Below are 13,785 nucleotides of genomic sequence, written 5' to 3'. Positions count from 1 at the left end.
GTTTTGGCGCCAGGAGCCAAGGCTGAGGCAGGAAGCTCTGTGCAGAACTTCTCGGCCTGCACCCTCTCCACCCCCGCACCACCTTGTTCTTGGAGCACACCCTATCTCAGAGGTGGGGGTTGGGGCACAGTGCCAGGACCTCTCCGAACTCATTCCCTCAGCTCCTTGCTCTCTTGGGGCTGGTGTCCTCTCTGCCCTCCCTCCCGGACCTGCTGCGGAGCCATGGAAAGATCACAGGGCCTGGGTGCTAATGCCGCTCTGGTGTTAAGACAGTGCTGACAACTCACCACCAGAGCTAACAGTCATGAGTGCTTACTAGGGGTTAAAGACTGTGCTCGGCATCCAATGTGGATTATTTTGTCTCACCCTGACAGCAATCTTAGGTACTGTTAATATTCCCATTTCACAGATAACAAACTGAGGCTTGGGCAGTTTGAGTAACTCACCCAAGGAGCAGCCAGTAACTGGCAGACATGCTGCAGCTCAATGCTCATAGGGCAAGAACTATCCCTGCCACTCCATCCACCAGTTATGGTGCCTGGGCTCTGTTTCCTCCCCTGTGAGGTGGTGGTGACCCCTGCACCCAGGCACTATTGAGAAGGTCATGTGACAGGGATGTGAGAGTGCTCTGTGCAGTCTCCTAGAGCTACGAGGCACGGTCACTCTTGTTCTGAGGACTTGCTGGGGTTCCAATACTTAGGGATTGTGCCAGGTAACCGAGCCTCTCAGGCTCTCCTTGAGCCCATTCTGCTAGCCCCATTTCGTCTTGGCATTAGAGGCCAGACGTGGTACATCACAACAGCCGATCGTTCTTCGAAGTGCTGGGGGGGGTAATGGTGACTGAACACAACAGTGGCAATAAAGGGACAGCTCTAAGGTCCTGCAGGCCCCCTAGTCCCTTTAGGAAGGGAAGTATGTGAGGGGAAGGATTTACCCAGAGCTGTGGAGGAGGGGAGGTGCTGCTGAGCTGGAGGGAGCCATGCTTCTGGAAATAGCCTCCAATCAGATTCAGTTCCTAAGTCAGTTCCTGCACATTCTTACCAGCAGAAGTATTTTCAACGAGCAAACAGGGCTGGAAGTGACCTTAATAAGCATCTCTGAGCTACTTCTTTCTTCTTCCCTGTGAGGGAACAGATACTCCGAGAGCTGAAGAGTCGGCCACTACCTTGGACAGGACCCAGGGCTTCCCACACTCAGTCCAGTGGCTTCCCTCCATTTTCTCCCACGGCCGTGATGTGGGAGAAAATGTCAAAAAACAATCAGAAGAGAAGCAGGTTATTGAGAATGGACTAAGAATCAGGCTTCATGCTTGGTTCTTGGGCAAAGGGCTTCAAAAGGTGAAGAAAGCAGGTATAAAACACTTGACTGGGTACTGGAGTGGTCCATGCATGACCTTATGAAAGGTGCTCCCCATTCCTGATAGGTGGGGAAAGGCAAACTGAAACCACAGCAAGATAGCACAACTCAGCCTCTCAAGGCTTCAGGTGAGACCGACAGACAATCACCAGTGCCTCACTACAAAGCTGCTCCAGCAGAGCAGCTGGACCCCTCCTGCACTGCAGGTGGGGTGGAAACAAGTGCAACAGCTTCCCTGGGGGGTTTGCAGCATGTACCAATGCTTCTCAGGACACATACACATGTTCACCAAAGCCAAGTACAAGATTAACCAAAGGAGCACTGTTCATAAGAGCCCTGCACTGGAAAAATCCCAAATGAGCATTAAAAGTAGAATAGATACAGGCATTGCAAGCATACTCATACAAAGGAACGCTGTACAGCGATAAGAATAAACACACCATGTCTCACAAAATGTGGCTGGATTTCACGCACATAATTTCGAGGAAGCCAGACACACAAGAGTGCATACCATGGAAGTCCATTTATATGAAGTTCAAAAACAAGCCATGCTAGTCTAGGGCATTTGAAGTCTGGTTCGTGTTACCTATGGTGGGGAGTAAGCGTGGGGACATAAAGGTGGCTCTGGCTGGCAAACTCAGAGTCTTCTTTTCTTTCTTTCTTTTTTTTTGTAGAGATTATATTTTTAAGTAATCTACATTCAACACAGGGTTAGAACTAACAACCCTGAGATCAAGAGTCACATGCTCCACCAAGTGAGGCAGCCAGGCACCCCAGTGTCTTCTTTTCCTTGATGGAGATGTTTGATGTAGGAATCTGGGCATGTCCTCTCTGGAAATTTCTTCAAGCGGTCCATGTATGAAGTGTCAACTTTTCTGTATGTATGTTCTACTTGGATTCAAGGTTTACTTAAGAAAAGATGGAGAGAGGTTCTGGGCCTTGGTGTATATTTTGGTCTTGCAGGGATATTTCAAAAGCCATCAAAGTGAAAGAATTCAATATAGCCTATGACACAGGCAAGATCTAAGCCAAGTTCAACGATGCCTTCTATTCTCCTCAGAACTCCAGCTGTCCATGTGCCTGTGACAGCACTAAAGAGAATTCTCCAGAATATAGAGTCCAAACCCAGGGTCTCCTCCTTAGCCTTCTGCCTTCTTAAAAGTGTACACCCCAAAACAATTAAGAAAAAGATAATTTTCAGGAGAGAATGATGCCACCTTTCCCTTAGTGTTGCTGGCCTGTGCGTGCATGGGTCGGGGCATGTTCTCAAGGCGAGCTTAAGGGAGCAGTTCTCCCCGGGGGAGCGGCTCACTGGTGAGAAGGTACTGGTGGGCTGTGGAGGGCCCTTAAGGAATTTCCAATCATCTAGCTGGCAGATTTGCCTACTTGGGGGATCTCAGCTCCATGAGAGCTAATGTTTGAACTGCCCTCCTCATTTACTGATATATCCCTAGGTGAATTCAAAATACACAGTCTAGCAGGAAGAAGGAAGATTTCCTCTCAGCCCAGCAACAGCAAGCTGCCCTCACCTGTAGCCAATGAGAAGCTACCATCACTTCAAACTACCATTTTCCTCCAATGAACTTTTGTTCAGAATGATCCCTCCCAACTTCCTGCTTTCTTCTACAGAAGGATGCCCTCAGTTCTCCAGACTTGCCTGTCGTTCCCCGTAGTTCATATGTCCCAAATGGCAATTTCTTTGCTATTCCTGAATAAACTCATTTGCTGCTTGATAACTTTTGTTGTTTAATGTTTAAGGTTGACCCCTAATAACCTAAGACTCAATAATTTGTAGGATGCATTTTTCAGGAGAAATACTTCATTCCATATCAGTTTCCCATCCTGGGTACTGAACACACTTCTCCGTGTCTTTCCACATCTCTTTCCATCAACTCCTTCCTCAGGCAACATGTAATAAGGGAGACAAACCCTGCAGGGAGGGAGGGAAATGCATCTCCGGAACAAAAGCCATTTAGTGCCTTTCAAAGGCGCACAGGTTCTTCTTGGTCTCGGTGACAGAACACCAGAAGAAGCTACTGACTCCATTAACTACCTGAAATATGTCGTATCTATGCCTCCAAGCAAACTTACAATAGAGACATCAAACTAATTGGGAATTGGGAAACAGAGTTCTCACGCATCATCTCTTCTTCTTGTCCCACAAGCACCAGTGAAACACACGCACATGCACGCACGTGCGCACACACACACAGACGCTCAGTGAACTTGGACATAATGTCAGCTTTATGTGTTGGACAGAATATATAGGACACACACACACACACCAAGAATCTTAAAATCTGAGTATTGGCCAAGCAGATGTGGCCAAAGGATAGACTCCTCTTCTAGGTCCCTATCAGCAACTTTTCCCCCTAGACCAGTTCTTGCTTCTCACCTCTCCCACCTCACCCCAGAGCAAACTCCCCACGCCAGAGCAAACATCCTCACCCTGAGGATGCCACTGCCTTAAAGCCAAGATCCCACGTCACATTCTACCGCCTTGGGTCAGCCCCAGTCAAGCCAAGTTTGGTTTTGGACATTGCCTGCCCTTCTCTGGGGGTGAGAGGTGCAACACTGCTGCCTGGCACAGTTCTGCTCAGTCCTACCTTGGTCCCCTCTTTCTGCTGGTAAGAGCTTGGCCGACTGCGTACTGGCCAGGGCATCTCCTTGGGTTGCTGAGCTGATGAGGAAGTGTCAAGATGAAAGGGAGAGCACCCCAATGTTGACTGAATTAACAGTAAGCTCTTCTTTGCTACAATACGACCCCAAGCTTCCCTTCCAGAGTGATTCTCCCTTTGTCATCCATGCTCCAAGGAAATTACACTGACTTCTACAAAACACGGTGGCTCTTCCATCTCCTTGTCTTTGCATATGCTGTTCTCTCAACCTGGGATACCTGCCACTGCCCTACCTGTCATCCTCAATCCCAGCTTAAATGCTATTTCCTTCAAATAGCCTCCACCTCCCACCCACATGTAAATGCCTTCTCCTGGTAGGCAAGCTTAATGCTGTTCTGACATTCTTACAGGAAAGCTCCCAACTTGTATGGTTTGCTCCATGACCAAGACAGTAATAGTGACACCAAAACCAGAACAGGGTGAGAGATGGGTACGTAGGAATCAAGGACAGGAAGTCTGTGCATTAGCTCTGGAATAAAAAATATGGCCTAAGAGAAATCCACAGGTGAGTATCAGGAAATCAGTCCCAAGTGCATTTCCCCCATAGACTAGAAGCTCCTGGGGGAGTGGGGACCAATTTCTAGTGTAGAGCTTGGCATTTGGTTAGTGCTCAATGAATGGGTCAAATGGAAAAATGAATGGATGAATGAGATGCATAATATCGAAGCCGGAATGAGCTTAAACAAGGTGTGAGAAAACACTAGTTAATGAGGTTTGTTCAGATGAATTCTCATCAGCAAGTTTTCTTGACTGGTCCCTTTTCAAAGGCTGAGATGCTGCCTCTTCAGGAAATCTGCCTGAAGCTCACAGAGCAGGCAATGACGGAGGGGCAGGGGTGGCATGCGAGGGCCCAGGGGACCAGAAGTGTAAGGAATCCTGGCTGAGAGGCACCTTCCACCTCTGACTCTTCCCCTCCTACTCTGGGGAGAAGCCCTTCCCTAGTCCAGTATCTGGTACTCAAATAGCCACTCAGGTAGCAGATACTGTTCTCCTGCAGAACTATTTCTAGGATTTTCATAAATTCCTCCTGCTACCACCTTCCAAGGCTCCCTGGGACTCCAGGATGCTCTGGAGGGAAGCACACTCAGAGCTACTATCAACAGGCTCACAAACTCCTATATTGAAAAATGATGCACAGGAAGGACCAGAACGTAGCAGATGGGGAGAGCATGTTTGCAAAAGCTAAGTGTCTGTGATGGGTTTCCTCTCTTGTCTCCGCCTTGATGTGGAATCACCAACTCTGTGCTAAGCTAGTGGAACAGCCTTGACTCTGAGGGAATCTGAACATTTTTTATGCTTAGCTGTTCCAGCCGTAAAGATTTTTATCCTATTACTGCTAAGTGACGAGTACAAGGAGAGAAATGATGATGATCTTTGGCAGCCATGCCAACCGAGTAAATACAAGGAGGGGAGAAACGTGATCCCAGACTGAGCCACTGCCCCTTCATTTCCTGGGATGAAAAGGAGCAAAGGAAAAACGTCTTTCTGGTGAGATGTATCGAAGTGTGGAATTTTCCCTCCAGACAAGAGATGGGTATCCCACTGTTTGAGCTATTTAGCACTGCGCTGGACAAAGGCTGGGAGAGTATGCTGAGGGGAACCATCAAACCCAGCTGGCCAGGAGGAGGTGACCTAATGAGGCTTCCCAGCTGTAACGCCTTGCAGCTCACAGCTCATGGGCACAGTCCACCCTACCACCTGCTCCCCTGCAATCAAAGCAAACCCATAATAATTATTGCTAGGCAACAGCGGAAATATATGTTTGCTTTATCAAAATATTTCCTCCCTTCTTGAGGGGTGTGCCTCTGTTTAATGGCTTCTTGTCTGCCAGATGTTTTATGTGCTACTTGGATGATGCCAAATCCAGCTGTAATCACCAAAATGTGGTGACAGCAGTAGGGGTGGGACACCCGGAAAATGAGGACTATTTGTTGGACCAGTCAGTGCTTGATCAACAGGAGAGCTCCCCTGGGAAATCTCCTCAGACTCACCCCAGGTAGACTCTATCTCTTCCTTACACTGAAATAGTTATCTGTGGCCCACTACACCCACCCCCTGATACAGAGAGCCACGTCTTTATCCTTGTGACCCCACAGGGCCGAGGAAGTGCCCTGGGAATTAATGCTCTTGTAGGCATTAACAAGACTGTGGGTCTCAGGGGGAAAATATGGCAGTAAGTTGCTCTGATGCAAGCACAACCATTGGGTTTCCATGGAGGCGAGTGGGAGAGGGCAGTGCATGTATGCGGATGCATCTGGAATGAGAAGACCAAGCACAGAATACACTTAGGTACAACTGCAGCAACTTATGCCCTCATAAAACTTCAAGGCTATCTAGTCCAAGTGCCTTGAGAATACAGAGCTAAGAAAGGGGCAGGGACGTGTGGAAGGCTACTACTGGTCACCCGGTCTCCGTGCCTTTCACAGGCCCAGGACCAGGGAGGGGGAAACTGAGTCATGGCCAAGATGTGTCTAAAGGCTTATAACAGCAGGTTTCAATCTCAAGGCCATAAAGACTGTGTTAGGTCAAATGTGGGTGGGTACGGGAAGGTCAGACTGTCAAACCCAAAGGATGAATGAGCAGGGGATCCACTTGAAACCAAAGTTACTCACTTTCTAAACTGTCCTGGGTGTGGACACCACTCACTGGCACCCTCACAAAGCCCAGGAATGGGGAGTTCCAAGCCTGCCCTGCTGGCCTTGGCCATTCCACTCTCCAGGGCAACCTGGCCATCTCCACACAATACCCTAGGCTCCCTGGCTCAGAGGACCAAGAGAACAAGGTGACGGTTCCATTCTGTATGGGGAAATGAAGTCCCTGGCCTCTCTGGGGCTGCATTCCCACGCTGCCACGCCATGACGTACTGGTCAGGGGCTCCACACCGCCAGTGCGTATGGCTTTTCCATTGGCCCAGCCACCTGTTGGGTGAAAACTTTGGGAGCCTTGTCCTCCCCGCACCCACCTGCTGCCTCACTCAGTCTCACAGCATCTTTGGATTCCTAAGCGATGCCCCCCAACACCCACCTCTCAGTAATGCTTGCTCTAATGCTCAGCTAATAGTTCTGTCTCAGGCGCTGTCCACACGCATACTATAAATCAGAATCCAATTACTGTGGTAAGAAAATTGGAAGCAAATTTAATAAGCTCAGGCCACTCCCCCATGCTGTTTCTTCACTCTTCTCTTTCCAGTAATGAGAACTCTTTAAGGGAAAACACCTTTTTTCCTTTCACTGAGTCTGTTCTCCTGCCCCCTCATCTAAAACCCCCAAGGATGGAGGGAGAGGACAAAGGGGGCTTCTTCTTGGCTCTCTTTCCCTCTTTGCACACGAGGCAGATGGGAGGAAGTAGCCAAGTGTCTCTGCAGGCTTAACCTCCCTCTCATTTGTTCAACAAACATTTCTTGAAATCCTCTCCTATACCAGGCTCTGTAGTAGATGTTAGCAAAGATGGGCCTTCCCAGAAGGCCCGAGGCCTTGTCCTGCTGCTGGGGCTGATAATGCATGTTGATGTTTCCCTCTTGAGAACTGAGCTAACAAGTGGGGCTGGCTTAATGGCAATGGCTCTCACTGCAGCTTTGCCCCTCAGGAGACATCCAGCGACATCTGGAAACATTTTCAGGCATCACAATGTGGGGGCTACTACTGGCATCTAGTGGGTGGAGGCCAGAGATGCTTCCCAGCATCCTACAATGCACAAGACAGCATCACGGCAAAGTAGGATCCAGCCGCAAATGCCAACCACTGATCAAATCCCTGGTCTATAGGATAGAGGCCACCAGCGGCCACAACTGGTCAGATCTGCAGCAGGCAGGGCCCCAGGACTCTGCAGGGAGGCCCCAGGCCCTGCACCAGGATGAAGTCAAGACACAGGGAGGCTGGAATCACAGGTTTAAGGGACTTAGCTGGGGGTTTTAACATCCTGGACACAGACTCCCTGGGAGGCGAGTACTGGAAGTAGGAGATCCTGGAGACAGAAGGTCATCCCCGCAGTGGGGCCCATCTGAGGGAAGAACACTGGGCTTTGCTGGCTTTGCTGGGATTGTCATTAGCACAAGAGTGATCTGGCCACAGGGTTGGCCCCATACCAGACCTAGCCTGGAGATGGCCTCTCCTGGTGCCAGCCTGGGGCTTTGCACATGGTCGGAGCTTAACACCCCTGCCATGGCAGCCTGGTTCCCTGCACTGGCCTTCATTCCCAATCACTTGTCCTCCCTGCTTCCTGCTCTTTCAGGTCACAATCCACAAATCTGAAGTTCTCTGAGCAATACAACCCCAGCTCCCACAGGGGCAAGGTTACTGCCTTGAGGCAGACATATGGCTGAGAGCCTTTTCTTCTCCGTCTTCCCAAAGGGGGCCTGGATTTCATCTAAATCCTCTCTCCTCTTGCTGTCAGGCTAGCAGATCACACTTACTTCACAAATGCAACACACCACAGAGGGCCCTGAAGAGGACCTGGTAAGCGTAGATCATTGGCAATGGTCTCCGTTCTTCCCCCACAACCAGCACATATGTCCAGCCCTCATAAACTGCTTTCACTTCTGTCTCTCAGATCGCAGACCAGGGTGAACGCAGAAATGTGTCCTGCTCAGCACACCCCCCTTAAACCTGTCTACTCAGTGAACCACCACCGCAGGCCCTCCTTCTGCAGGTTGGGGTCCAGGCCTCACCGGGCTGCACCCGCTGCTTTCTTGGCAGGAGGCATCCATTAGTCCTACTGGAGGGTCTCACCATCTGGACTCAGGACAAGGAGGGACCTGCCTGAGACCAGTGTGCCATCTCTGCCTTCTGTGTTCTCTTTGCTGTTTTCCTACATGTAGTCTCTACTCCAGGAAATCAAATGATCTGATTTTTAAAGAAAATTTTATCAGATGCCAAGGAACAGGATATGTGCTGGGCAATTTTAATAGCAATAATACAACAGGGCGCCTGGGTGGCTCAGTTGGTTAAGTGGCCGACTTCAGCTCAGGTCATGATCTCGCAGTTCGTAGGTTCTAGCCCCATCAGGCTCTGTGCTGACAGCTCAGAGCCTGGAGCCTGCTTCAGATTCTGTGTCTCCCTCTTTCTCTGACCCTGCCCCACTCATACTCTGTGTCTCTCTCTCTCAAAAATAAATAAACATTAAAAAAAATAATACAAGACTGTGACTTTAAGAAGCATTCAGGCTGCCAGCAGGGAGTGTTCGAGGCACAGCCGGTGCCCTGGATCTCCGGCTGTGGGGGTTTTCCTGCTGCTAAGGAAGAGTCTCCTGGGTGCCAGGTGCCATAAGGGGAGGGTTAAGTTTACAAACCCTCCAAGTTAGGAGAAGCCACAGATGACTTATAGCTCTGGCTTTTATTTCTTATTTAAGAAAATGTTTAATGTTTGTTTATTTATTTTTAANTACTCTGTGTCTCTCTCTCTCAAAAATAAATAAACATTAAAAAAAATAATACAAGACTGTGACTTTAAGAAGCATTCAGGCTGCCAGCAGGGAGTGTTCGAGGCACAGCCGGTGCCCTGGATCTCCGGCTGTGGGGGTTTTCCTGCTGCTAAGGAAGAGTCTCCTGGGTGCCAGGTGCCATAAGGGGAGGGTTAAGTTTACAAACCCTCCAAGTTAGGANTCAGCCCTTGGTTTGTTCTTGGCATTCAAGAGTCTCTCATGGTTTGCCTCCCTCCCTCTCCCCCACTACTTCCCCCCTTCTTCTCCCCCGTGGTCCTCCGTTAAGTTCCTCCTAATCCTGTTTATTTATTTTTGAGAGAGACAGACAGAGCGTGAGTAGGGGAGGGGCAGAGAGAGAAGAAGACACAAAATCCGAAGCATTTTCCAGGTTCTGAGCCATCAGCACAAAGCTGGACGTGGGACTCGAAAGCACAGACTGTGAGATCATGACCCGAGCCGATGTTGGACGCCTATCCTACTGAGCCACCTGGGTGCCCCCACTCTGGCTTTTATTTATGCGGGGAAACCAGGACTCCAGCTCTTTTTAGGAATGGTGGTCGTTGACAAGGCCTGGCTGAGCTGCTGCACGGGATACATGCTGTATAAGTCATGGTTTCTGAGTCGTATGGCCTTGTTGGGGAAACTGAGTCCACCAGCCTTCACAGACTGCCAACCTAAGCACCACCAGACTGGCTGGCCTCCTAAGTCATGAAAATTCGTCTTGCCCTGCTCATAAACGCTGGTGCCCACAAGTGGGTACCCCTGGACCTGAGCAAAGGTGGGAAGCTATGAAGCTCAAATGAGCCGCACAGCTTCTCAGTATAACCATGCCTTCAAGCCCCTCTACCCCACACATGCCAGTCTGCCATTTGGAGCTGGTGCAAAGTGAAATTCCTGCAGGAAGACACAAACACGCGGCCCTGCTGGCACAGCTGGGGCTCCCAGTTGTGGGCCAGAAGGCCAGCACAGAGGAGCTGGGGTTGAGGCTGACCTGCTGACTCAGGCCTCACCAGGGAGCAAAGGGCCACTTTGACTCCAGGAAGGATTGGTAATGAGGCAATGTGCCTTCCCAAAGGCTCTTCCTGCTGAGAAAGAACCTTTATGCATTCTTCCCAGGCCTGATCTCCGCAGATGCGGCCACCAACCTGACTTCCCAGGGGTCTGCCCATCCTGTCCTCCCTCCTTTTGAAAGCCGGGCCAGGCCGTGGAAATCTGCTACAGGGCCCAGGCTATAGCGTCTTTAGTGTTCCATGATTTCGTGGCGACCACTGGTTGAGGAGGGCCAGGTGCGGGTGCAAGGGGCTCCCACATTTTCCCTGCAGTTGCTTGGGGATGGCTCACAGCCATAAGTAGCACAGAGTGGAAACGACCACATCACAAACACTAGCATCCAGCTGGCAACGGACAGTTTGCCTGCCCCATTGCTGGCATTCGCACCATGCAAATCAAGCCTCTGTCGCTCTGTCGTGAACACAGGGAAGGGTGTAGAGTAATAAGGGAGGAGAACAGGGAAGTACCTCAAATGGCGAGTGTCCGGGACAGCCCGATTGCTGGAGATCCGCTCGCTTTCCCGCTGGTTGAAAGCATACAGCTTATAGGGATCGTCACCAATGCGCCACTTTTTGGCATTCAGATACCGCCGCTCATCAAACTGGTCCCACAGGTCTTCCCAGTCAGTGTCCAAATTCTGTGTGACACAAACGGGCAGTCTGTGAGAATGGCTCCCTGCCCTCCACCAGCCCTGTCTGTCTGTCAGCGCCCAACTGCAGAGAACGGATTTTTCCTGGCACCGTTTAGCCGAAGATGGGGCCGGAGGTAGGACGTTAATAACATCAGCAATAATAACAAACAGAACAACACAAGGAAGGCAGGTACCATTTATTGAGCGCTATGTAGCAGGTGCTGTACGAGAACCTTTGCTCACTTCTTAGAGTAGTTCTAAGAGGTGGACAGCTCTTGTATTCCTGTTACACGGACAAGGCAACGACCTGAACAGACTAAGAACCTAGCTCAGGATGTCGCAGTTTGGAAGTGGCAGGGCTGGGACTTGGGTCCTAGTAGCCTGACGCCACAGGCCAGCTCTCCAGAGTAAGTTGAGAACATCTGGCTGAAAACACCCAGGAGCCAGTACATAGCAGGTGCAAAATGGCTGTCATTCCTCCCTGTGCCACAGGAAGGGATGAGAAGTAGGAGATCTACCTATAATGGTGTGCTACCCACCACATGGAGCCCAGTGTGTTCCCTTCTTCCTCCAACCCAGGAACCCGTGATTGTTTTTAAGAAGCATCAATGTGGGAACAAGTAATCCCCTCCCTGTATGCGGAGATGGCACTTTAGAATGTATACAGGGGCTTCTGTATTCAGGATCTTGTTTCATCCTCCCTAAACTCTCTGTGCGGAGCTGGGAAGACAAGTTTTCACAAGGGTTACAGGCTCGTCTGCACAGGTGGATGGTGGCAGAGCCCAAAGCAGAGCTCAGTCTCCTGGGCCCCCTGAGGCATTCACACAGCAGAGGAGGCAAGGGGCTTTACCCGGGGAGGGGACTGCTCCTGCCCAGAGCCAGGCTACCTCATCTGCCCAGCCCACACCACCTCCACAGCCAAGCAGAGACTGTCCACACAGCCAGCAAACTGTGGGCTTCAGAGCCTCCATAAGCTGGATGCTTCCCTCGATGGCCACTGCTCAGTGGATGCTGGCACCGTCACCCCTAGCAGAGAGCCATTCAGCCCTTTCAGGTTCACCAAAGCAAAAAGAACTCTGTATCTCTGGAAAGAACCAATTGGCCAGACTCTGCCCTGGGATGTGGGGGCTGGGGCTCTCGGGTCTGGCATCATCACCAAAGATGAGATGCTCATGTATGTGTTACTGACCCTAGTCGCTGTGTGGTTATGAGAAGCTGCATGGGTACTGTCCATCTTGTCACCGACTAGGATGCACTCTTGTAGGTGGGGAGTCCCACAGGAAGCCCAGGGCAGGCCCCGCACATGCTAGGGCAGGCTCTCTACCCCCAGAAGGCAGCTCAGAGTGGTGGCTTGCCAGGGTACGCATTTATCTCAGACACCACTTGATTTTATCTAGTAATTGATCTCTCTCATTCTCTCTCTCTCTTTCTGTTATCTCCTTTTGAAACAGCATTCTCCTGCTAATAGCACAAAATGAAGCTTTGGAAACCAGCGATTTTTATCCAATAATTGATTTTATTAATGTCTTGGGATACTGCTGCTATACAAGGGGTGGAGCATGAGACCCCCAGCCTGTGCTGTGCAATGCCACAGCCCCACAGCTGTCACCCGTGCTCAGAACATCACTACTGAGCAACCCTGACATCCTCCTTTGTAGAGAAGGGCCATGGGGTTCTGCACCATCTCCCACTGGCTCATTCCCAATTAGGTTCTTCTGCAATTGTCTACGTGGTGAGCTCCTACAGAGCTTTGTGCTGTGGAGGGGAGATGCAGAGATGGAAGGTCCAGCTCTGGATGGGGCTGAAAGACTGCAGAGAGACATGCATTAAGACACCTATAACACCTACACCAGAGGGGTGAGGGAAATGGGGAGGGCTTCCTGGAAGAAGTATCAAATGAATTAGTGCTTGAAAGATGAGCAGGGAGTTGGCTTTGCTTAAGAGGAGATGGGAGGGAAAATACATGAAAACCCGGATAGAAGACTGGAAGACTCCGAGGAGGGAGAACTTATTCAGAGAATGGCTAGCTCAGGGATGGGGAGGCCCAATGAGTGAACTGCAAAGAGCACATAAGTGAAAGAAAATTCTGGAACACAGCTGGGTCTGTATGAAGCGGGTCAAGAGAAAAGGTATCTGGCCATATGTGCGCGATTAAGTGGAAGGAAGAGACACCGCAAGGAGCCCAGTTGGGAGGTGACCTCAGCCATCTAAGGTGGTGGGAAGGAAAGCCCAAACTGGGGCCGTGCTGGGGTACCACTGGACAGCTCCATGCAGCAGCTGGAGAAACAGTGGAGGGGCAGGCCCTGTAGAGGCATGGGGGCTGTAAACACCTCTTGGCCTCATCCCCTACTCTCTGTTCACACCAGACCAGGCCCAGGACCAAGAGGGCATAAGGCCAGATTGTTTGCTCGGCCCAGCGATCACCACCTTCAGGGCAGTGAAGCACCTTGGACATCCCAGCCAGGGATCTGCCTCCTTGGGGATGGTGCCATGGGAACTGGGACTCTGGCCTCCAGGAAGCCTAGAGCCAGAGTAACAGCCTGGCTGGCGAGAAGAACTGAACGATCAGGAGTCAAAGGAATCCTTGGAGGGGACTGCTCCCTCCGATGGTCACATGCACAGAGCTGTTTCACACTTTGCTCTGCTGGGATC

The 13,785-nt window shown here is 50.6% G+C and overlaps 1 protein-coding gene across 2 annotated transcripts in view; it reads right to left on the bottom strand.

Annotated features, from left to right (window-relative positions):
- The window catches only part of GALNT14 (polypeptide N-acetylgalactosaminyltransferase 14), a 214,587-nt gene that overhangs the window by 66,881 nt on the left and 133,921 nt on the right, over positions 1–13,785 (bottom strand). For both annotated transcript variants that reach the window (XM_077774114.1, XM_077774115.1), the window contains exon 2: positions 10,970–11,139. In XM_077774114.1, the coding sequence (XP_077630240.1) occupies positions 10,970–11,139 (170 nt within the window). The remainder of the gene's footprint in view (positions 1–10,969; positions 11,140–13,785) is intronic.

Source organism: Crocuta crocuta, unplaced genomic scaffold (genome assembly GCF_008692635.1).
Source record: "Crocuta crocuta isolate KB4526 unplaced genomic scaffold, BGI_CrCroc_1.0 scaffold246, whole genome shotgun sequence".
Classification (NCBI taxonomy): Eukaryota; Metazoa; Chordata; class Mammalia; order Carnivora; family Hyaenidae; genus Crocuta; species Crocuta crocuta.
This window is presented reverse-complemented; position numbering and strand designations above follow the sequence as displayed.